At 43.1% G+C, this 25,376-nt stretch overlaps 2 protein-coding genes and 1 pseudogene across 2 annotated transcripts; all 3 read left to right on the forward strand.

Moving 5' to 3' along the window:
• Positions 1–7,966: 7,966 nt before the first annotated feature.
• On the forward strand, positions 7,967–8,260 carry LOC118546248 (ubiquinol-cytochrome c reductase complex assembly factor 6 pseudogene; annotated as a pseudogene).
• Positions 8,261–14,439: 6,179 nt separating this feature from the next.
• LOC118546249 (olfactory receptor 11A1-like) lies at positions 14,440–15,434 on the forward strand. Its single transcript, XM_036108944.2, is given in 2 exon segments — positions 14,440–14,770; positions 14,773–15,434. Coding segments are annotated over 2 exon segments (993 nt in total).
• A 6,670-nt stretch (positions 15,435–22,104) lies between these two features.
• LOC118546243 (lysozyme C, milk isozyme-like) lies at positions 22,105–24,844 on the forward strand. Its single transcript, XM_036108931.2, has 4 exons — positions 22,105–22,262; positions 23,537–23,698; positions 24,222–24,300; positions 24,655–24,844. Exons 1-4 carry the CDS (start codon positions 22,124–22,126, stop codon positions 24,719–24,721), a joined length of 447 nt encoding a protein of 148 aa, XP_035964824.1. The 5' UTR covers positions 22,105–22,123; the 3' UTR covers positions 24,722–24,844.
• The last annotated feature ends 532 nt before the right edge of the window (positions 24,845–25,376 follow it).

Genomic DNA, 25,376 nt, shown 5'->3' on the forward strand with positions numbered 1-25,376 from the left:
GAAACAAAGAGACAATTTTTTGTTTATTTTTTGTTTCTTTGGGTTTTTTTAAAGATCTTTTTTTTTTTAAGATTTTATTTATTTATTTGAAAGAGAGAGGCACAGCGAGAGAGGGAACACAAGCAGGGGGAGTGGGAGAGGGAGAAGCAGGCTTCCCGCCGAGCAGGGAGCCCGATGTGGGGCTCGATCCCAGGACCCTGAGATCATGACCTGAGCCGAAGGCAGATGCTTAACGACTGAGCCACCCAGGCACCCCTTTTTTTAAAGATCTTATTTATTCATTTGAGACACAGAGATACAGAGAAAGAGCATGAGCAGGGGGAGAGGCAGAGGAAGAAGGAGAAGCAGGCTCCCTGCTGAGCCAGGAGCCTGATGTGGGGCTTGATCCCAGGATCCTGGGATCATGACCTGAGTCGAAGGCAGACGCTTAACCATCTGAGCCACCCAGGCACCCCTATTTTTTGTTTTTGTTGCTTGTGCTTTTGGTGTCATATCAGAATCATTGCCGGGTGCCTGGGTGGCTCAGTCATTAAGCGTCTGCCTTCGGCTCAGGTCATGATCCCAGGGTCCTGGGATCGAGCCCTGCATTGGGCTTTCTGCTTAGCGGGAAGCCTGCTTCTCCTTCTCCCACTTCCCCTGCTTGTGTTCCCTCTCTCGCTGTCTCTCTCTCTGTCAAATAAATAAATAAATAAAATCTTTAAAAAAAAAAGAAAGAAAGAAAATCATTGCCAAGGCCAAAGTCAAGGAGATTTTTCCCTATGTTTTCTTCTGAGTTTCATCATTTCAGGTCTTACATTTAAGCCTTAATACATTTTGAATTAATACTCATGAGTGGTAATAAAATAAAAGTCCAATTCACATTCTTTTGCACAATTATATTTAGATTTCCCAACACCACTTATTGAAGAGACTATCTTTTCCTTGTTGAATATTGACTTCTTTGTCAAAGATTTGTTGACTATACTACCCTCTCACAATCTGTTTCCTAGGGAACATGATGTGTAACAAAGATAATAAGAATAATAACATCTATGGCGGGGATGCGGAGAAAGGGGAACCCTCCTACACTGTTGGTGGGAATGCAAGCTGGTGCAGCCACTCTGGAAAACAGTATGGAGGTTCCTCAAAAAGTTGAAAATAGAGCTACCATACGATCCAGCAATTGCACTACTGGGTATTTACCCCAAAGATACAAAAGTAGGGACCCGAAAGGGTACGTGCACCCCGATGTTTATAGCAGCAATGTCCACAATAGCCAAACTGTGGAAAGAGCCAAGATGTCCATCAACAGATGAATGGATAAAGAAGATGTGGTATGTATATACAATGGAATATTATGCAGCCATCAAAAGGAATGAAATCTTGCCATTTACTGCAACGTGGATGGAACTGGAGGGTGTTATGATGAGCGAAATAAGTCAATCAGAGAAAGACATGTATCATATGACCTCACTGATATGAGGAATTCTTAATCTTAGGAAACAAACTGAGGGTTGCTGGAGTGGGGGGTGGGGTGGGAGGGATGGGGTGACTGGGTGATGGACACTGGGGAGGGTATATGTTCTGGTAAGCGCTGTGAATTGTGCAAGACTGTTGGATCTCAGATCTGTACCTCTGAAACAAATAATGCAATATATATTAAGAAAGAAAAAAAGAAGAAGAAGAATGTAGCAGGAGGGGAAGAATGAAGGGGGGAAAATCGTAGGGGGAGAAGAACCATGAGAGACGATGGACTCTGAAAAACAAACTGAGGGTTCTAGAGGGGAGGGGGGTGGGAGGATGGGTTAGCCTGGTGTTGGGTATTGAGGAGGGCACGTTCTGCATGGAGCACTGGGTGTTATGCACAAACAATGAATCATGGAACACTATATCTAAAACTAATGGTGTAATGTATGGGGATTAACATAACAATAAAAAAATTAAAAAAAAAGAATAATAACATCTAGTTTGTGGGGCTAGATATTCATAACTAAAATTATTGAAAATAATGTAAGTCAGGCAATATTCAAAGTAAAAGTTTCCTAAGGTCTTTTTTTTTTTTTTAAAGATTTTATTTATTTATTTGACAGAGAGAGAGAGACACAGCGAGAGAGGGAACACAAGCAGGGGGAGTGGGAGAGGGAGAAGCAGGCTTCCCGCGGAGCAGGGAGCCCGATGCGGGGCTCGATCCCAGGACCTGGAATCATGACCTGAGCCAAAGGCAGATGCTTAACGACTGAGCCACCCAGGCGCCCCTCTAAGGTCTTGTATAAGACAATGGTTAAGTTATTAGTTAACTTTATTGAAAATATATTGGTAGAATTTTCAGGTCAACTTGTAAAAGAATATAAATATAATATACAAATTCCAAACCCACACAGGAATAAGATAGAATAAGAAAATAACATATAAGCAAAAAATAGAACTAAAATATCATAACAAAATTAAACTAAAAAACAGTAACTGAAAGATATATGGAAAACTTCCCAAAGATTTTGAGATTAAAGAACACACTTCTAAATAATCAACTGGTCAAAGAGGAAATCTTAAGGGAAATTAAGAAATATTTAAAATTTGTGGGATGCAGCTAAAGCAGTGCATAGAAGGAAATTTATAGCATTAAATATTTCTATTAGAAAGGAAGAAAAGTATCAAATCAGTAATCTAAGTTTCCTTTGATACCCTAACCTTTTAAAAAGAATGTTGGAAATACCCATCCAGTCTTGCATGGCAGTGCTCTGAAAAGTAAAAACCGAGCACTAATATGTAATTTACTCATTCATGTCAGCCTTCACACTGATGCCCATGGAAAGGGGGCAGAGCCCAAATAAGAGAAGTAGCCTGGAAATTCCTGGCCAGGGTCATCAGAGAATTCAGTCAGGATCTATCAAGATGGAAATAGTAGGGCACCTGGGTGGCTCAGTCGGTTAAGCGTCTGCCTTCAGCTCAGGTCATGATCCTGGGGTCCTGGGATCAAGTCCTGCATCAGGCTCCCTGCTCAGCGGGGAGCCTGCTTCTCCCTCTCCTCCCCTCTCCTGCTCTCTCTCTCGCTATCTTTGTCACTCTCTCTCTGTCTCTCTCAAATAAATAAACAAAATTTTTTTAAAAGGTGGAAATAGTAGAAATCAGCACTTTCAGCTGAGAAATAACTCCCAAAAACACGGCTCTAGAGGAAGGTAAGATAAAACTCCCACTTTCCAACTCTATTCAAGAAGAAACTAACCCTTGGGGCGCCTGGGTGGCTCAGTCATTAAGCGTCTACCTTCGGCTCAGGTCATGATCCTAGGGTCCTGGGATCGAACCCCATGTCGGGCTCCCTGCTCAGCGGGAAGCCTGCTTCTCCCTCTCCCACTCCCCCTATTTGTGTTCCCTCTCTCACTGTGTCTGTCTCTGTCAAATAAATAAATAAAATCTTTTTTAAAAAAGAAGAAGGAGAAGAAACTATCCCTTGAGGGTGGATGGAGTGTACAGGTGAATGTTTTTATTACAAAGAACCAAACTGTGCTGAATGTATGTCAGAAGCAGAATGATAGAAGAGATACCAGGCCAGTCTGAAAACAAGAGCAACCTCCAGGGTATGTGACAGGCATTGGGAAATCTGTACCAGGATGTCCAAATCAGGTGAGAAGTAGATAGGTAAGAAGGAGACATCAAAACCCAAAAGAGATTTCAAAAGATGAGCAGAATGTAGTAACAGGCTGGTATTCAGGCAGTTGGAAACAGGGCAGACACATAAAGGTCAGGAATCCTGTGGCATTCACCCTTCAGCAAGGCTGGATTAGGGAGCCTGTGGAAACAGTAACATGATTTCTATTCTTAAAGAAACTCTTACCACTTCTGAGTTGACAACAGTGGGAGCTCTGACAATTCAACCTTTCCTCTACTCAGGTTGAATTTAACTTAGATTTTTACATACCTTTGTTGAGGGAAAATTTACATATAATTAAATGCACGTATTTTAAGTGTACAGTTTGCTAAGGTTTGATAAATATATACACTCCACAGTCAAGATTCAGAACATTTCCATCACTACAAAAGTTTTCCCCATATCCCTGAGCAGTCAGTGCCTCCTCCTTGGTACCAGGTAAGCTTTGATCCTATTTCTGTAACTATAAACAAGTTTTGCCTGTTCTAGAAATTCACGCTAATGAAATCATGTTTTGTGCCTGACTTCCTTCACCCAGTATAGTATCTTTTATATTCACCAATGCTACGGTGTGGAAACATGATTCATTCTTTTTTATTACTTAGTAGTTTTCCATTGTATGACTATACCACAATGTATTTATTTATTTACTTGCTGGTAGACATTTGAGTTAACTACTCGAGATCTGCTTGTGTCTGTCTGCAATAGCCAGCCTCGCTGGGGGTATAGAAAGTTGCGGTACTAGAGTTCCACCTAGTGTCTTCCTGTGGTACTGCAAACTCTGGTGCCTGACCAAGCCATGCTGAATGCCTTTGTTTTCAAAGGCCCCCAACCTGACATCCTACTCCTATCAGTGCTTAGATTAAGGCAAGCCAGAAACCAGTCCCTTAGCAGAGCCCAAAAAAATCAGCACATTGGATGTACGTTCCACTCCTTTGCTTCCCAAGGAAGGAGTCAGGAATTGAGGGTTTCCTCCCAATCAGACCAGCCATGCCATGCCATGCTGAGAAGAGTTCTAGTGAGAGAATGCCAAGAGTTTTCCTGCTGGGGCTTCATTGTGTTTGGCTGGGATGTAAGAATCTCTCTCTATTATCTATTCTCTCTCTCCTGACACCCCCCCCCCTTTTTTTTTTACGGAGAATAGCCTTTGCCACTCAAACCAAAAATGTATCTATTTCTTGTTGACCCATGTTTGGGGTCTGCTCGTCTCAAAAGATTGGACATTAACAGTTTATGCCCACTTTCAGGAATACACTGGAATAACACAAACTTTCAAATTTCACAAAACAACAAATGCTGATCCCTACGAACATCCACCATTCTTCCTCAAATATAAGAAATCAGTTAGTTGAAGATACATTTCTTCATAGCCACTAGGAAAGCAGGTTGGTGTCATTATACCCAGACTCAAGGCAGCTCTGTCTCCGGCTAGAATGGAAGCTGCAAGCTAGTCTCATGGAGTCACCAGCAGGAGAGTTGAAGCAGAATATTTTTTTTAAATTTTATTTATTTACTTGACACAGAGAGGGCACAAGCAGGGGGGAAGGGGCAGAGGGAGAGGGAGAAGCAGGCTCCCCGCTGAGCAGGGAGCCCGACATGGGATGCGATCCCAGGACCCTGGGATCACGACCTGAGCCTAAGGCAGACGCTTAACCGACTGAGCCACCCAGGCCCGAAGCAGGATATTTCACATACTCACTGAACCTGGAAGTAGCAGGGTCTCCCATCCCATTGGGTCTGCCATGTTCTAATGAAGTAAAGCACTAGACTTCCCCTGTTTATGTTGTTTCAGATTTGTCATTTTGTTGAGTGGTGGAGAAGGCAGCCATTTAGTAGCTGAAGCAGAAGAGAGAAACGGAACTCCTAACAGGAAGGTGCCCATCCAGGCGTCTCTTTTTTTTTTTTTTTTTTTTTTTTTTTTTTTAAAGATTTTATTTATTTATTTGAGAGAGAGAGTGAGAGAGCACGAGAGGGGGGAGGGTCAGAGGAAGAAGCAGACTCCCTGCTGAGCAGGGAGCCCGATGTGGGACTCGATCTTGGGTCTCCAGGATCATGACCTGAGCCGAAGGCAGTCACTCAACCAACTGAGCCACCCAGGCGCCCCCATCCAGGCGTCTCTTACCTGGTTTCTGGATTTCTCACAAAGACAATTGGTTCCTATATTGTTGTTAAATCCTTGTCTCCACGGGGGAAGGAGGGTCTGGGTTTCCTTTTCTGCAGTATTGCTGGTATCTTTTATTGCCTCATTTTTCTTTGCCTAGTGCTCACATTTCCTTGCTTCTTTGAATTTCTACTAATTGTTCTACTGGATGTTGGATATTGTGGATGTTATGTTGTTGAGGGTCTCAATTTTGTTGTCTTTCTTTAAAGAGTTTTGGCTTGGGGAGCATCTGGGTGGCCCAGTTGATTAGGCATTTTAATCTTGATTTTGGCTCAGGTTATGATCTCAGGGTCATGGGATCATGCCCCATATTGGGCTCCACATTCAGCACAGAGTCTGCCTGAGATCTTCTCCCTCTGCCTTTCCCCCTGCTCATGCTCTTTCTCTCTCTCCATCTCTCTCTCTCTGTCTCTCTCTCTCTCTCTCTCTTCCTCTCTTTCTCTAAGATAAATACATAAAATAAATCTTTTGAAAAAAGAGTTTTGGCTTGGTATTGGTAGACAGTTAAGATACTTGAGATTCAAAAACAAACAAATAAACAAAAAGTAGAAACAGACTCATAAATACAGAGAACAAACTGGTGGCTGCCAGAGGGGTGGGGGAATGGACAAAGTGGATGAAGGGCAGGGAGAGAGGCAGGCTTCCAGTTATGGAATGAATAAGTCACAGGATAAAAGGTACAGCATAGGGAATATAGTCAATGGTATTGTAATAGCATTATAGGGTGACAGATGGTAGGTACACTTGTGGTGAGCTTGGCATAATGTATAGACTTGTTGAATCACTATGGGTTTTTTGTTGTTGTTTTTAAGTTTTTATTTATTTAAGTGATCTCTACACCCAGTGTGGGGCTCGAACTCACAACCCTGAGATCAAGCGTCGGATGCTCTGCTGACTGAGCCAGCCAGGCGCCCCTCCAATCGCTATGTTATACACCTGAAACTAATGTAACAGTGTGAGTCAACTATGTTACAATTTTTAAAAAGAAAGATACTTAAGGTTCAGTTTAATCTTTACAAACCCAGTTTTTAAACTTTGTTATAGCAGGTCTAGATTAGCTTTTATTCTTGAGCTAGTTCGACCCTATTCCTAAAAGGTGGCCTTTCTGACATATCTAAGGAATGCTCCCAGTTTTCAGTGAGATTCCTCCGCTCTGGCTGATCAGAACTCAAATGTCTGCACCCTGGACCAGTGCCAGTAGTTACTCAATGTACAGCTCCTAGCAATATTCAGCTCAAGTCTTGTGCAGATCCTTGTACAGGTTTCTAGAAGTCTTTCTCTGCATACCTCCCTCCTCTTCTACCACACAATTCAATCTTTGCCTCCCCAAACTCTAATTTTTGTCTCTTCAACTCAGCAATATAATCATGCTCTGCCTTCCTAGATCTCAGATCTCAAAAGTGTGTAAAGGCAGAAAGCTAAGGTAATGGCAGGGCTCACTTCAATCGTTTCTCTTCTCTCAGGGATTATAGTTTCGTGCTGTATGTTTTCCAATAGCTGAAAACAGATATTTCCTGTTTTGTCCATCACGTAATTGTTTGCATGAGGAGAGCTAGGCCGGTAGCAGTCACTGCTTAATAGGTGGAAGCTGAAAACCCTTACCCTTCTTTTTAACTTTATAAGCTCTTTGCTACCCTCTAAATTCTAGTTCACATTCCCCTCACTCCATTAACTTCCTTTACTCCTTTCTCTGCAAGTTCAATAAACTCCATAGCTCTTTTGTGGCAGTTATCAAATCCTCACTGTATCATAATTCCCTACAGGAGAAAAGATCCTCTTCTTGACCATCCAGTAACGCCTAACACATTATGGGGTTCAAAATACATATTTGTTGAATAAATGAGATACCCAAAATATATTGTTTTCTTATCAGTGGAAATATATAAAAAGAGGATAAATATCCCTCCTTCTTAGTGAAATGTTGGAATATATATGGTTTAGGGTCCCTCCCAACTCAAAGCTTCAATGAAAAAATGGTTAGAGGCAAATTGTGCCCCGTCTATATAATGAATATTACATGATTTTTTTTATGTTTTTTTATTTATTTTTTTTTCTTTAGAGAGAGAGAGTGTGTGTGTGCAAGTGGGGGGCAGGGGCAGAGGGAGAGAAAGAGAATCCCAAGCAGGCTCCATGCCCACTGCAGAGCCCAACACGGGGCTCGATTTCACAATCCCGAGATTATGCCGTGAGCCATAATCAAGAGTCAGATGCGGCTCGCCCTCTGACCCGCGGCGGAACGCAGGTGCATTCTGCGCCCCCCAACCGTGCCCGCGGGCGTGTCCTGGGCCACCTCCTTGAAAACGTTCGCTGCCAGCCTCCTGACCACGTGCGCCGGGGCCGAAGCTGTGCACGGGTAGGACCGGCCGGACCTGACAATACCTGAAATTCCACCAAAGCCTGGAGAACTCAAAACGGAGCTTTTGGGACTGAAAAAGAGACAACATGAACCTCAAATTTCTCAACAATAGAAACCTCAAAATACTTCATTCAGCCAAGAACTCTGTGAATAATATTATAAGTATTAAATATATATTTTTTAAAAAGTCAGATGCTTAACCAACTGAGCCACCCAGGTGCCCCTGCATGAATATTTTTAAAAAGGGATATATTCAATGATTACAATAAAGTGTTAGGTGAAATATTAGGATTAAAGTTATATATGTGATCATAGTTACAACTATGTAAAAAAAAGCATAAAACTAGGAAGGAAAACACATAAAAACTAGAAGGAAATATATATATATATATATATTTTTTTTTTTTTTTTAAGATTTTATTTATTTATTTGACAGAGAGAGAGACAGCGAGAGAGGGAACACAAGCAGGGGGAGTGGGAAAGGGAGAAGCAGGCTTCCTGCCGAGCCGGGAGCCCGATGTGGGACTCGATCCCGGGACTCCAGGATCATGACATGAGCCGAAGGCAGTCGCTTAACCAACTGAGCCACCCAGGCGCCCCTAGAAGGAAATATATTTTTAAATAATGGAGTTATTTTAATGTGTGTGTGTTCTTCTCATGTTTTTAATGCCATGATCCAACTGTCTTGAAAGACAACTGGCCTATCTACTTACCTTCAGGAAGTATGATGCAGGATGATCAGTTATTCCAAAACCAAACTTTATCTTTATTAAATATCCTCCAACATTTTATTGGATTAACTAACAGCCTTACTGAGAATACTAGTTCATGTAATTATCTGCAAACACATTGTGCAACAAGTTTATCCTGCAGGGTTCACCAGGAGGTCTCACTGCTCACAGTGAGGTATTTTAAGAGTGCTTTATTGAGACTTTGTTTGTTAATGACTGAGGCCATTGTTTGATAATACTCATTTTACATTTTTTCCAGGATGAAATTTGGGCAATCAGCAGGATCCAAATTAGGTACATTTCATGTATGTCTGTACACCTGTGTGCAGACTGTGCGTCTGTTCCACAATACTTCCAACCAGGAGGTAGCAAGCATCTGAAGATAGCTTTTATGGACCAGCTTAATCATATTTCCAGGCCAACCCATCACGGTTTTCTTCTCTTATATTTACCCATCTCTTCAGTTATCCAAAGGCAACACTATGAAATGTCACTATTGAATTCTGGCTCTCCCACTTACTAACTTCATGATCCTGCACAGCGTACATGACCTCTCTGGGTTGTGGTTGCCTGATACACATAAACTGTAGATAATGATAATAATTACCTCCCATGATTCTTATGAGACTTCAGGGAGATAGTTTTGTAAAACTCAGAGTGCCTAGCACATACAGACTATTCAATGAATAGTCTCTTTCAGTAGAGTTATTTTGCTATCTGGTTTTACCACATCCTCCTCCCTATATCCTTTCCATTCATAATTGATGTTTATATCAGTGAGTTGGGATGAAAGATACAAGAATCTTGTCCTAGGGGCACATGGCTGCCTCAGTTTGGGGAGCCAACTCGGGGTCGTGAGTTCAAGCCCCATGTTGGGTATAGAGATTACTTAAATAAATAAATAAATAAATAAACAAACATACAAACTTAAAAAAAAAAAAAAGTATCTTGTCCTATGAAGGTGAATTTTTCCCCAGGGAGGATTTCTGCATTCCAGAGAGCTGGCTCTGGGTGAAGGGGCTGTCTTATCAGGTAATATGAACTCATCATCAAGGCATGGGTAACTGAAAGTAGTAAATAGATAACTCTACAAACCAATTTTGTTGTTGTTCATTGCTGTATACCAGAGTCTAGAACAGTGCCTGACAGGTCATAAATACTCGGTAATTATTTCTTGAATTAATGTTATGACACATTTTTATACAAAATCTTAATCTGATACCTAGAAAACAGCATATAGATCCTTTATTTCCACTTTAAACTCACAGATAACACTTCAGAAAAAGAGCTGAAATTAAAATAAATTTTAAGTACACATTTAATATTTTTATTACAATTATCATAAATTCTAAGTCAATAAACACAAGGTTTATTTCTAGGTAGAAAGGCTCTTATTCTTCTCTTTCTCACCTGACATATCCCTCAGGCTCTTTACACAACCCAAGACCTGGGCAGACATATTTTATTCTCAACTACTCCCTCAAAGAGAATATACTAATTAATTCCTTGCAGGTCACCTTTTCCTCATCCGAGTTTTTCCACTCTGCCTTTCACCTGTCAGGTAAGACACTTGTCCAGTTTCTTCCAGGAAGGGCCATCCTAGACTGTTACTGGAAAGACCCAGCTCCTGCCGTGACCCTGTGCTGTCCTTTTCCTGGCCTCATGTGGAAGGAATTCGGTGCTGTATTTCTGCAACAGGGTTCCTTCTTCACATTTGTCATTCAGCTGCATTTAGTATCTGGCACTCCTACCTTGATGGCACCTGACCTGGTTTTATATTAATCCGTGATGCTAAATTATCAAACTAACAGAACAAATTATCTACAGAATTATATAGCAGTTTCCTCCTGCCTCTTCCCTGCTAAGAGATTAAAGCAGGACCCCAGGTCCTAAATCATGCCACAATAGAAAGACTGCTAATCTAGCCATTAGAAGTCAAATTCTAGATAATCCATCCCAATGCTGCAGGAACAAATCACAGCATTTCACCTTGGGGTTCATTCTGAGCATCAGATACTCACTAAATAAGTTAATATTTGCTTTGTGAGTTATAAAATATTAGATAAATGTTCTTAATTGTGGCTATTCTTATGTCTTTCCAGTCTTTCCCTATCTCATAAGAAAGAGGTCATTAGATTTGAGTGAAACACCTGGATGTGGTCCCTGGTGGACCAGAACATTCCCCTGGAACCAAAACCTAGATGCAGCTGCTGCAGGTGGCTCCAAGCTACATCTCCTCCCCAAGGAAGCTCTTCTTCAACCCCCATAAGGGAAGGAGGCTGCCCTGCTCTCAGAAAAGGCAGTAGTGTCTATAGAAGCACATAGAGGATAAGGACAACAGTCTTCTGTGAGCACCCTGGAGTAAGGAGAAGCCAATAACATGGAGCCTCCATAAGAGAAAAGCAGAAAATCCACAGAGCTGGCAGCTGGTAGAAGAATTTAGTCTGGAGGTAAGACAACCAGGAGAGAAGGAGTTGACTCAAAGCCCACAGCAGATCAGGCTCCCTTTCCACTGAATCTGCGTATCTAGGGTTCATCTGGCTCAACACTACTTTCTGCCAACAGAGAGAACCACCTCTGACCCAGCCTAAACAAATTTGGAAGAGAGCTTGCGATATTTTTAAAATGTCTAATGTTTGTTCCAGTAGGTTTCAAAGAAGGGACCCATTATTTGCCAACTTCTGGGGCCTCTAGGAAGAAAGTTCATTTCCTCCCCTCTGACCTTGTCCAATGAGCCTTATTTTATTTTAATACCCAAAAATCATGCTATAAATAACAATAGTCAGCCCCATAAAAATCACCTCTTTCAAACCAGCACAGGTAGGTGCGTATGGGTTTTCCACCACCACCACCACCACCCCTTGGTCCATGTTGTGCCCTCTGATCACCTATGGGCTAACTATAGTCTCTCTTCATAAGAATCCTTCTGGGTGGGGTGAGGGGAGGTAGGGGGAGGGAGGAAGGAATTGGATGAAGGTGGTCAAAAGGTACAAACTTCCAGCTATAAAAATAAATAAGTCCTGGGGGGGAGGGCAGGAAGAATCCTTCCAATACTTGAAAATAGCTATCATAGTCTCCCATTGTTTTGTCATTTCCAGAGTAAACATGTCCACATTCTTCATATGTTCCTCATACTTCACAGTTCCAAAGTCTTAACTCATAATAGTCAATAAAAATCTCAAATCATGTTCACATAGATGGCTACTTTTCAACTGATAGTTAAAGCCTACAAGCAGATTTTACAGGTGCCCCTGTTACATTTCATCTTGTTTTTAGTCTAGCATTCCAAAGAAAAGATTATTTTGGATTATAATTCTATCACTTATAATATTGGTTTCCCCTCTTTGTTTCATATCATCTGAAGTTTGATGAGAGCCATGCATATTTACTCTTTATCGAGGTCACTACCAAAACAGGTGAAGAAGACAAGAAGACAAAGCCTTCTCCTTTTCACTAGACATGTTTCTCCAGATTTTCAGAGTCATTAATGAATAATTTTGGTCTATAGTAGCCAAACTAAAAGTGTTATCTTTAAGCTCACAGTCATCATCTTTTCTATGAAGCTTTATCAAAATTATGTCCTTTTTCTACTCCTTTCTCCTGATCTACTAAATTATTAATACTACCAATAAGGGCCATTATGTGAGGTTTGACATTATAATTAGCATTATATAGCTCCTGGTGATATTTCCTTATGAGATTTCCACATGTTCTTATAAAGCATCTATTTAAGAATTTTACCAGGAATCAAGGTCAAATTCACTGGTTAACAAGGGCAACAGTAATTTTCCTATCATAAGCATTGACTCAGACACTTGAGAGGACTTAAGAAGCTTTGGGTCAGTTGTCTGGTTGGTTGGTTGGTTGGTTTGGTTAGTTTTACTAGCTTCTTCCCTTGTTCCATCTTTCTGCTAAACCTGGAGTCTATTCCATTCTCAAATCAAGTCTCTTTCTGGCTCTTTAAGAAGTCACTAGTAAGGGCACCCGGGTGGCTCAGTGTGTTAAGCGTCCAACTCTTGATTTCAGCTCAGGTCATGATCTCAGGGTCTTGAGATCAAGCCCCAGATCGGGCTCCGCATACAGTAGGAAGTCTGCTTAAGATTCTCTCTCTCCCTCTCCCGCTGTCTCTCCCCCGATCTCTCGCTCTCTAAAAAAAAAAAAAAGAAGTCACTAGTATACAAAAAGATAAAATATATATCAAATACATATGAAAGTATTCTGTTCCCTCTATGTCTGTATCCCGCATGTGACCAAATGGTGTCTGCATGGTGGAAGCCCAAAATCAGAGGAAAATGTAGGACCAGGGAAGGAACACAATAACCCTGTGTTCTCGCTACCATTTGCTAATGTGGAATGTCATCTTGCTTAACTTCAAAGATGAGAAAACTCTCTATCATGTTGGACTTTCTGGTTTCTTCCCCCTACCATACATACACACACACACACACACACACAGGTATTTGACTTCCATCTCCAACCTTAATCATGGCTCCATCTCAAACTGAGTGACAGAATTCCAATATTCCCTCAGTTAGGGGAGGACTCAGAGATTCCTTCTCCATTTTAGCAATCATTTCAATGCTTCTTTCCCTCGCCCAAGCATTAATTGTCAAATGCTGCAATTTTTCTGTGGCAATTTCCCATTGGACAATTATTGTAACTAATTCACTCATTTATTAATTCATTCCACAAGTACTTATCAAGGTCTTCCTTTGCGTTTGGTGTTAGCATAGTATTGTAATGATTCAGAGAAGGAATCCTGTAACAGGGTAAAAATGTCTAAATAATCCGTATTAGGTGAGAGAAAATGATCATGTGACCAGCATAGAGAATATAGGGCAGGAGAACCAAGAAAAAGAAAGTATTCTCAGCTTCCAACAAACTGATTAGAGACTGAGCATAGTTTAAAAATGGCTTTACCAATGGTCACCAGGCCACTTGTCCAAGGAAGAGGAATGGATTCCCAGAGAAGTGGGATCTGAGTTAATTCAGATCTTTCTATATTGTACTTCTTGTGGAATAAATGATATAGATTGCTCATCAAAATGTCCAACCCTCATTTTCTTAGAAAGAGAAAATAGCATGAGATGAGTGGCTGCTTCAGGAATGTGCATGACCTCAGAGTCGGACCACCGCCCACTAAGGGATGGGGATGGCAGTCCTCCCACCACCCCCCAGAGGAGCTCACCAGGTGTGGTTCTGCTGTTGATATTCAGCCAAGATTGTCAGTAAATTGCTCACTGATGATTGGAAGAGTCCTATGCTGCTCTCTGACACCGATATTTCTATCACTCAGGAAGGATTTGGGAAAGCACTGTAAGAGAGTTAGATTGCAGGAGCTTTGGAGTCAAGCAAATGTGGGTTCACAGCATGACTCCATCATAATCGCCTTCAATAACTGACTTAATCTCACTGGGTCTCAGTTTTTCCTCTGTATACAGGAGACAATAAGGCCTAACTTTAATGCTTGCTGTGATGAATAAGTGAATAAGCCAAGCATAGTGTGCAGTCCTAATAGGATCTTGGTTAAAGTTACCTTCCTCTCTTCTCTTGGGCCCTGATCTAGATGAGGAAGCAGTCCGGTGGTGACAGCAAAAACCAGACCATCTGGCTGATCCTGGTCAGCTTTGGGCAGTTGCAACACCTGGGCTTTCTCCCCTTCACCTTCTTTTTGGCCATTTATATGGTAACAGTTAGGGGCAACACCCTCATCATGCTGGCTGTGGCCGCCAGTCGGGCACTCCACACACCCATGTATTCCTTCCTCTGCCACCTCTCCTTGCTGGAGATTGGCTATACCTCCAACATCACGCCTCAGCTGCTGTGGAACTTCCTGGAAGGGAGGGGAACCATCTCACTGGTCAGCTGTCTGGTCCAGTTCTACACGTTTGCCTCACTAGCTGCCTCCTGCTATCTGCTATGTCCTATGACCCTTATCTGGTCATCTGCCACCCCCTTCGCTACCCTGCCCTGATGAGCACCTGGTTGTGTGGCTGCCTGGCTGCTGGAGCCTGGGTCAGCGGCTTTTCTTTCTCTGCCTTCACTCTGGCCCTGGCAGCCCCTCTGCCCCTCTGCCCTGGCCGCAGGGAGATGGACCACTACTTCCATGAATTTGCTCCAGTTGTAGGACTGTTCTGTGGAGATGTGGGGGTCATGTGGGGAGCCAGAGCGAGCATCTCAGGCTTTCTGATGCTGGCCCCCTTCCTGTTGATTGTGGCATCCTATGCCTCCCTCTTGAGGACTGTGCTGCAAATACCTTCAAGCCATGGTAGGCAGAAAGCCTTCTCCACCTGTTCCTCCCACCTCAGTGTGGTCGGGATGTTTTATGGCACCCTCATTGTGGTCTGTATAGCCCCAACAGACCACATGGCTCCCTTGCTCCGAAAGGCCTTCTCTGTCCTCTCCACTGTATTCACCCCTATGGTCAACCCCATCATCTACAGCCTCAAGAACCAAGAGGTAAAGGGGGCCCTTCATAGGCTCTGGGGACAGCTTATCCCAAGACATACTCCACTGAGAGGGATAGGGCAGCTATTGACTTGTTCCTGGATTCCAGCTTAACCCCTTCCTCAAATTCTAGAGGACTAGAGACGGCTGTGATGAAAAGATAAATACTGTGGGATTGAAAACAGCTGTCTGACAAAATGAGGCAACTTCATTTTTCCAGCTGGAATGGGGTAGGGTTCAAAATCTTATGCCTGGTACAGGGCCTGAATATTATAGACACTCCACAAATATTAGTTGAAAAAAATGGATGGATGAATGAACGAACGAATGAATGAATACGGAAAAGAATGCCAGAGGAAGGAGAGCACAACTCAAGGGGGGAACATTTGCAGATTATTAATCTAAGATGACAAGATTAAGGTTGGCAGATAGAGAAAGGAGGGGTAGGGAGATGGTAATAAGGACCAGAATTAAGATAAGATCTCATGACATGCTTCAAATGAAATCTCAGAAACACAGAGACAGACTTGGACATAAAGTATGTAGAGTCATGATGTAGGTGGTGATGGCACAGAGCCGCTTGGGAGAGGAAGGGTCAGCTATTCATGCCTGTAGCCCAGGAGGCCAATCGGACCACTGCTCTGGGAGTTCCCATTAGTCCTCCTGTTGTCGATGTCGGACAAGTAGGAAGTAGGGGAAAGGTAAGAGATTAAATGAGAAGGAAATAAATTAAACCCAATGAGAGAATTCTGAAATTTTGCCTCTAACAGAAAATCTTTTAAATCTTTTTCTTTTTTGTAAGATTTTATTTATTTATTTGAGAGAGAGAGAGCACAAGCAGGGGGAGAGGCAGAGGGGTGAGGGAGAGAATCCCAAAAAGACTCTGCACTGAGCACGGAGCCCAACCAGGAGCTTGATCTCAGGACGGTGAGATCATGACCTGAGCCAAAACCAAGAGTCAATGCCCAACCGACTGAGCCACCTAGGCACCCCTGAAGTCTTTTAAAAATGACACAAAAACATTTCTAATTTTTTTATTGGAAATATGTCAACATGTCTCAAGGTTGCCTATACCAGAAAGATCTAGAGTAACTGTTTACAAATGAGGATTTCTAGGCTCTTCATCAGACCTACAAAATCAGAACCTCTAGAAATGGGGCCCAGGGATCTACATGTAACAAATGTCACAGATGATTCTCAGTGTAGGGAGAGGGCATGGCTACCAGGGGTGACAAAGATAATAGGAAAATTGACCAAAAAAAGGTTGGGGGGAGACACAGTTCCTCGTGGATGTAAAGAGATGTAACCCTGAGTGATGGAAATCAGATAGACAGATAGATATACAGAAAGGGCCAGAGAAGATCTGAAGGAAAGTAGAAAACCTGGGTTAGCTGGCCCTGTCTGGGTAGGGTAGAAATACAGAGCAAGAAAAAACAAATAGAAAATTTCCCTGTCTGGGAGTGCCTCAGTGGCTTGGTTTCAGCTCAGGTCATGATCTCAGAGTCATGAGATCAAGCCGCCTGTGGGGCTCCGCACTCAGCAGAAGTCTGCTTGGGATACTCTCTCCCTCTCCCTCCGCCCCTCCCCCTGCTCATTCTCTCTCTCTCTCTCTCAAATAAATAAATAGATAAATAAATAAATCTTAAGAAAATTAAATGAAGTATATATAATAAAGTCCTCTATCTATGTGCTTTGATTGGTCTATGACACATTTTAACAAACATTAATATCCTCCCTCACCCTCCTTTTCCTCAAGAAAGTCAGGAGACACCCTCTCCCTTCAGTCCTATCGCTGAGGGCCAGCCCTTCCCCTGAGTGGAAACTCGCTGCATATAAACATGAGCCACAGCTTCTCCTTCTCGACCCCTGGCATGAAAGGACTGAGACAACACTGGGAGGATGCCAGGTCATAGGAAAACTGGACCTAAATAGAGGAGAAACCCCAGGGGAGAGAGTCAGAGAAGGAAAGCAGAAAAGAAGAAGAGGAGGGAAGGGGGAGGGGGACAGGGAACAGGGAAATGACAAGACAGGGGAAGCAGAGGGATAATGAAAGGGAAAGTAAAAACTGCAAGTGGAAGAGGTAAGAAAGGGAAGAAAGGGGCACCTGGGTGGCTCAGTCGGTTAAGCGGCTGCCTTCCACTCAGGTCATGATCCCAGAGTCATAATCCCTGCTCAGCGGGGAGTCTGCTTGTCCCTCCCCCAGACTGGTGCTCTCTCTCTCTCTCTCTGTCTCTCTCAAATGAATAAATAAAATCTTAAAAAAAAAAAAAAGGAAAGAAGTAGGAGAAGCAAAGGAGAAAGGAAGGGTTCCAGAAACCTTTCCCAGATTCCTCCACTGGGACCACATGTTTATGTTCCTAATAAAAGGAAGCAGATTGGTTTTTTAATGGATTGTATTAAAATGTGTCATTAAGGGTGCCTGGATGGCTCAGATGGTTGAGCATCTGATTCTTGGTTTCGGCTCAGGCCATGATCTCAAGGTTGTGGGATCAAGCCCAGCAGCGGGCTCTGCTCAGTGTGGAGTCTGCTGGAGATTTTCTCTCTCACCCTCCCCCTCTGCTCCTCCTTCCTCTGCTCCTCCCCCTGCTCACGCTCTCTCTCTCTCTCTCTAAAATAAATAAATACCATCTTTAAAAAAAAAAGTTTCAGTTATTAATCGGACTTCAGCTCAATATTGCATGGTAAGTCCATGCTTTGAGATACCCTACCTACAACAAGCACACAGGAATAATTGAAAAAAATGCAAAAGGGAAAAGTGTAAAAGGCATAGAATAGCTCAAAAACAATATAAATATCTCCATGGGCCACAAATGTAAGGAAACGAATCATAAAAGCTGTGAATAGGTCTGAAGCCAAAGGCCTGCTCGATTCCAGGCTGAAGCAGAAGGAGAGGCAGTTCTGAGCTCAGCGGCTGCAGGGTCACAGAGACTACAAGTTCTCCACCTGAAGCAGGAACTAGAGCCAAAGGCACTCTAGAAGGGAAGGGCTGAGAACAGGGTCTCTTTTCATTAAAGAGAAATGAAAAAAAAACTGCTGCCTGCTACCATCTGAGAAAAGCTTATCCAGAGCACATGTAAGGAGGCAGGAGAGCACAGAGCTTCGTGACCAGGAATTGAGAGGGCATACGTGTGGCCTCCCACTCAAAATTAGGCTGAGATCCAGCATTATAAAATACTTGGGAAAAAACTAACTCTACAAAGGTAGCCCAAAAAATCACCAGTTGGAAGATAAATTTACACTAGAGAATATTAAAATATTAAGAGTCAGAGAAAAACACCATATGATTTCACTTATATGTGGAATCTAAAAAACAAAGCAAATGAGCAAACAAAAAAAGCCAAAACCAACCCATAAATACACAGAACAAACTGATGGTTACCAGAGGGGAGAGGAGTGGGGGGATGGGCAACGTGGATGAAGGGGAGGGGGAGATACAGGCTTCCAGTTATGGAATGAATACTTCAGGGGGATGAAAGGCACAGCATAAGGAATATAGTCAATGCTGTGGGTTTTTGTTGTTGCTCTTGTTTTTGTTTTTTCTCCAAGTTTTTATTTAAATTCCAGTAAGTTAACATACAGTGTAATATTGGTTTCAGGAGTAGAATTTAGTGATTCATCACTTACATATGACAACCGGTGCTCATCACAAGTGCCCTCTTTAATCCCCCATCACACATTGAACACCCCCCCCCACCTCCCCTCCAGCAACCCTGTTTGTTCGTAATAGTTAAGAGTCTGATTTTTGGTTTGCCTCTCTTTTTACCCCACTATGTTCATCTGCTTTGCTTCTTAAATTCCACATATGAGTGAATACAGTCAATGGTGTTGTAATAATGTTGCCTGGTGACAGATGGCAGCCACACTTGGGGTGAGAACCGCATAATGTATGGACTTGTAGAATCACTATGTTGTACACCTGAAACTAATGTAACAATGTGTGTCAGCTATAGTTCAAGCTTTAAAAAATATATTAATATTTAATACAGAAGGGAAAATCGTGAAACATCTGGGCAGAATTAAAACAAGCACAGATAGGGGCACCCGGGTGGCTCAGTCAGCTAAGCATCTGCCTTCAGCTTAGGTCATGATCCTAGAGTCCTGGGATGGAGCCCCATATCGAGCCCCATATCAGGCACCCTGCTCAGTGGGGAGTCTGCTTCTCTCTCTCCCTCTGCCCCTCCCCCTGCTCATGCTCACTCGCTCTCTCTCACAAATAAATAAAATCTTTAAAAAAAAAAGCACAGATAGATATGTAAAAGAATAAATTGGAAAATTGGAAATGAAAAATATAGTCATTGAAATATTTGAAGACTCAATAAATGGAATAAACTCTAGACTTAACAGAGGTGAAGAGAGAATTCGTGAACTGCAAGATAATGTTGAATATTTCACCCAGAGTATAGCACAGAGAGGCAAAGAGATAAAAATACCAAAGATAGTACAAAGGTCTAGAGTTTAAATGGAGAAGCTCCAACATTTGCTGATAGGAGTTCCAGGAAAAACAGAATGGAGAAACTGAGGGGAAGAGTAACTTGAACAGATGGTGAGAATTTTCCAGAATTGAAAAGAGATATAAATTCTCATTAGAATATATTTAAAATACCAAACAAAATAAAGAAAATACAAATCCACACTTGGACACACCAAAGTGAAACTGCAGGATATTATAGATAAAGAAGAAGGTACATACAATTACATTCAGCATTTTCGAATAACAAAAATTGGAAACAGTCTAAATATTCATCAACAGAAGAATCACTACAAAAGAGTGGCAATACAATGAAATACTGTAGAGTAGTTAATGTGAATAACAACAACAGCAAGTATCAGCATGAATAAACCTCGAAAACAAGTTGAATGAAAAATGCAAGGTGCAGAAAAATATGCACATTATTAAGCCATTTGTTTGAAGTTTAAAACCACACAAAACAATACATCTATTGTTTGTTGGTGCATACATGTGTAATGAAGACATGAAAACCTACATAGATGAAAACCAAATAGAAATAATACCCACAAATTCAGAATCCTCACCACCTCTCTAATAATCGCTTTAAGTAGAGGCTATTTATTCTCCCCAACCCAGGTATATCTGAATCTAGAAGTAACCAATCTCACTCCTGGCACTTTGAGACCATCACGAACCCCTCCTTCTTTAAAGTCTCTTATTTCTTTGAGGCTTATGTATTCTGGCCATACACCTACCACCTCCCTTGGGTTATTCTCCCCCATTCCTTGAGAACACTGACATTTCATAGAATTTCTCTCCATCTCAAGATCTACTCCTACTCCGAGTGATTCAGACACCCATATGAGTGTCCTGTCCAATGCCTCGCCTCCCCAACCCAAGAAGCATCTCCTCTGATCCCCCATCAGTTACCCATCCTTATGGGCCCATCCTGGATCTTGCCATCACTCAGAACTGCTTCACCTCTAAAACCATAAACTCAGGTATGCACTTCTCTCACCAACCTCTTATTCTTTCAGATCACTTGTTCACTTGCTCCCAGTACTCCTATTTGGATTCCAATGAAACATTCAGTCCACTGACAGCCACTTCTACTGTATCTCTATGTAATAATCTCCTTCTATCTTCCTTTCCTTCTTTACCCAGATAAGACTCCATAGTCCAAAATCTACACCACTTTTGCCAAAATCTCCCATTATCTTACCTTATTATCTTTCTGTCCACTTGCCTGGAAAAAAACAAAACAAAACAAAACTAACCCAAATGCATATTCTCATAGGTGTCTTTAGAGTAAAGATCAACCCCCTTAACATGACTTGGCTCCTGAATGCCTCTGAACATAGACATGGAATTAATCTAATCAGTGAAAGCCTGAGTAGATGGATAGCCAGACCAATTAGCTACCCTGAGTGAATATTATAAATAAGTTATGCCTAGTATCCATTCCTTTATGTCTCCAAGTCAACATCATATAATGCCCTTTAACAGCAAAGGCTTGCCGGTTACTTTAAGACCTACAGAAACCCCCTTCTAGCACTACCTCTATTATTACTCTTGTGTGTCTTCTTAGAAAGTATTGATCTAGTGATAACTCTTCCTTCACAGTGCCTATCCACCGAACTGAAATCAAGACCTTGTGCTCTAATAATTACCAACTTTTTCTAACCATATATATCCCATTAGTTCTGTTTCTCTGGAGAACCCTGACTAATACAAGATGCTTGATGATCACTGATCACACAGATATTAGAGAGAATTCAATATAATTGGGGTTTTAGATCTGATGACTTCTTGCAGACACAGAGATATTATGAACTTAGGCTCTAGTGGTCTCCTATTCAACCAATGGTTTACTGATTGCAGATGCCCGAAGATCCTCAATTTCTCCAAACTCAGTGATGCTCATCATGGGTCCCCCACTAGACCGAGTAGTAAAATACCTTCAGCCAAGCACAGATAATAAGCCAAAGTTCAGCAAAGCACACAGGGACAACCCCCGCTGGAGACATTCCAACAAAAGTACAAAGTTTGAAAATCATGCTTCTCTCTCCTACCAACTCCCTTCTCTCCCCCATTCCCCTCCTCCACGCATTTGCCCAAATCCAGGACCCACCCCCACCAAAATGAGACTTTATTCCTGGTATTATTCTTGGTTACATTCCCTTCCCTGAAGGGGAACTGACTGGACCAGTTTGGGGAACTAGCCTTGGACAGCCATGTCCTTCCTGGTATAGATGCCAGCATCATTGCCCAATCAGAGATACCTTTGTGTCCGGGGGGTATAAGAGAAAACAGCATCTGGACATAGCAGACTCGTGTCCCACCAGCTACAGAAATGAGGTCTATTCTGATCATCACCCTCCTCAGCTGCTTCTGTGCAGCATATGAGGCCAAAATCTTCTCCAAGTGTGAGCTGGCCCACAAACTGAAGACCAAGGGACTGGACGGCTACCATGGCTACAGCCTGGCAAACTGTGAGCATGAACGTTCTTTCTGTCTCTGCCCAAACAGACCTTCTTCCCCAGCCAAGCAATCTCTCCCTTTTCACTTGCTGATTTACTCATTTGTCAGGGTTCTCTTCCACTCCCCGACTGCTCTTCTTATCTCTGCCTCCACTGCCTTATATTCCTATCAGGATCTCCTTTTCTCTCTTTCCACCAGGGAATATTTTATCTATAATAAATTTTCTCCTGGGGCGCCTGGGTGGCTCAGTCGTTAAGCGTCTGCCTTCGGCTCAGGTCATGATCACAGGGTCCTGGGATCGAGCCCCCATTGGGCTCCCTGCTCCGCGGGAAGCCTGCTTCTCCCTCTCCCACTCCCCCTGCTTGTGTTCCCTCTCTCGCTGTGTCTCTCTCTGTCAAATAAATAAATAAAATCTTTAAAAAAAATAAAAAATAAAAAATAAATTTTCTCCTGCTGTTCCCCCAAATCACCTTCCCACCCAGTGGCCTGGAACACTTCCTCGGAAACAGCCCGAGACTCACCCAACATCTCTCCATCTTGCTCCCATCACCTTTGCTTTCATCTGCATCCTTTTTAGTCTCTGCAGCACAGTTGGTGTTGCCTCCCACCCTCTCCCCTGCCCTTCTGTCCACCAAAAAACAACCTACATCTGCTGCATTTGTCTAAAGTTTGTTCTATCCATGTCACAAGGGAGTTGGATGGGGACTGTGAGAACAGAAGGGGAGGCAGTGAGTGACAAGGTACAAGAAGGACTGAGAATCTCTGTCACCCGCCTCATTAGTAAGAACACATGAAGCTATTTCAATTTCCCTTGAATATCTTCATTTTTCTTCACGCCAAATATACTCTTTCTCGTCACCCCCCCCCCCAAGGCTGGCTTTGTAGGGCTTCCTTTCTAGGATCCTCCTCGATTATTTCTCCACCTCTTCTCTTCCATATACTTTGGGATATAAGCCAATGTGAATATACAAGGCAAGAGTTGGCTATTCGGCTGGGAGATGAGGCTGGGAAGGTAGACTGGGAGACAGACAGCAATTGATGGATTATTGGCCTTTCCAAATGCATTTATTTAACAAATTGTGATTAGATACTTACCATGGGCTGATTATTGCTTGGGACTAGGAACACACAATGGATTATAAATACAAACCTAACACTGAGGATCTCATAGTCTTCTCATTTCAGTCTCAAGGGACTTTCTGGCGGTTCTAGTGTAGCAGGAGTTTGGTCTCGTCGTGAAACAATCCCCCTTTTCAACCCACACCTTTTGCTCTCTCTGACACAGGGGTCTGCATGGCTCAGTATGAGAGTAACTTCAACACCCAGTCCGTTAATAGGAAAAACGCCAATGGCAGTACTGACTATGGGCTCTTCCAGCTGAACAGCCAGTGGTGGTGCACAAACAGCAAGCAGCCCTCAGCAAATGCCTGCAGCACAACGTGCAGCAGTAAGGACTCGGTCCCCTCTGCGGGCTGGGGCAGGTGGGGCACATAAAACAGGTACTCCCTGACACCTGGCCCTCGGCCTGTGCTGGAGAAGCCCAGGACAGGGGATCAAGGGGCCCCAGACAGTCCTCACATCCAAAATCGGAGGAAGCAAGATACACCGACCCCTGACTAAGCCTCGCCTTCATGGGTCCCCATCCCTCAAGCCATGCTATCCCTCTCCTCGTCCACTCGCAGCCACATCACCAGCCCACACACCCCCATGCAGCACGTCTCCTGAAGACAAAGGCTCTCCCTGGTCCCTCCGGTCCTGGATGCCCTCCGGGGAGAACAATGCTCAGAGGCGGATTCAAAGCAAGGCAGGAAAATCCAGGCAAATGGAAGGCAAACCCACAAAAGGGCTCCAGAGAGAGAGGGTTTCTGATTCAGGCTTAGTTTCCTCTGGAAATTCCCCTCAAAAAAGTATTGATCAATGAAACAGGAAAAGGGATTTTTCCCTCCCCACTCAGCCCCTTTTCCTTTCAGAGTTTCTGGATGACAACATCGATGATGACATCGTGTGTGCCAAGAGGGTTGTGAGAGATCCTAAGGGGATGTCCGCCTGGTAAGCAGAGCATGAAGGGCAGAGACCAGCCATTCTGCCGGGCATGGACCTTGACAGTATTTGGGATGCTGATAGAATCAGCAGCATCTCTGCTGTAGGATTCTCCCTGGGCTTTGTACGGAGTGGAGACTGTTCTCCCGACATGAACAGAGGCAGAGTAATACTGTAATGTGCTCCCCCAGGGCATGCCTGCAGCACTGACTCACGGGTTCTCAGACGGGCAAACCGTCCCTATCTGAGACTCTCCCACAGCATGAACTGACTCCAGCCTGCAGACCCTGCATTCCCTCTCAGCTGAGCCCCTATAGACTCCTGCCTCTGCCTCTGATTTATGCTGTGTTTCTCTATTCATAGGCGGGCCTGGGTAAAACACTGCAAGGGCAAGGATTTGTCCAAATACCTGGCTGGCTGTAACCTGTGAGACGGTCATTGAGTATGGCTCCTGGAGAAGGTGGCCCAGAAGGCAGGGTAATTCTTCAAGGTTCTTGGAAGCTCTGAAATTCCCCTGCTCACTGCCTCCAAAATAAAAGTTACTCACTTTCAACTGTCTCAAGTATCATGTTTAAGGGCTGGGTTATAACGGAGACTTGATACCCGCTGTGGACAGCTGGAGGTCCTGTTCTCTCCAGGCTCATGGCTGAAGTTCCCCCTATCTCCTCTGGAAAGATAGTTAAGGAAAATCCTTTACTGAGAACTGCTTGAGGCTAAAATTGACAGTTGAATACAGCATTCTAGATGTGAGCTCTTATGAAATTCATTCATAGAGGCGACTAATATTATTCTCCATCACCAGGAAGGAGAGTTCAAGATGAAAAAGAAGAAGAAAATTGTGGGAGCGTTTTGGTTTAGACGTAGAGAAGGACTGGCCGAATATCAGGATGATTATGTTGGCTGGGGTAAATGACTAAGCTGCTATAACAGAGTCCCCAAAATATGGTGTTCTCACAAAGCAGTCCATGGTGGGTAGACAGGCTCCTTTGTCCCACACAGACATTCAGAAATTCAGATTCTTTCCATCGTGCATCTCCACCATCCTCCAAAGCAGTGCTACTCAAAGTGTGGTCCACAGACAGGCA

The sequence above is a fragment of the Halichoerus grypus genome, chromosome 6, assembly GCF_964656455.1.
Source record: "Halichoerus grypus chromosome 6, mHalGry1.hap1.1, whole genome shotgun sequence".
Taxonomy (NCBI): Eukaryota; Metazoa; Chordata; class Mammalia; order Carnivora; family Phocidae; genus Halichoerus; species Halichoerus grypus.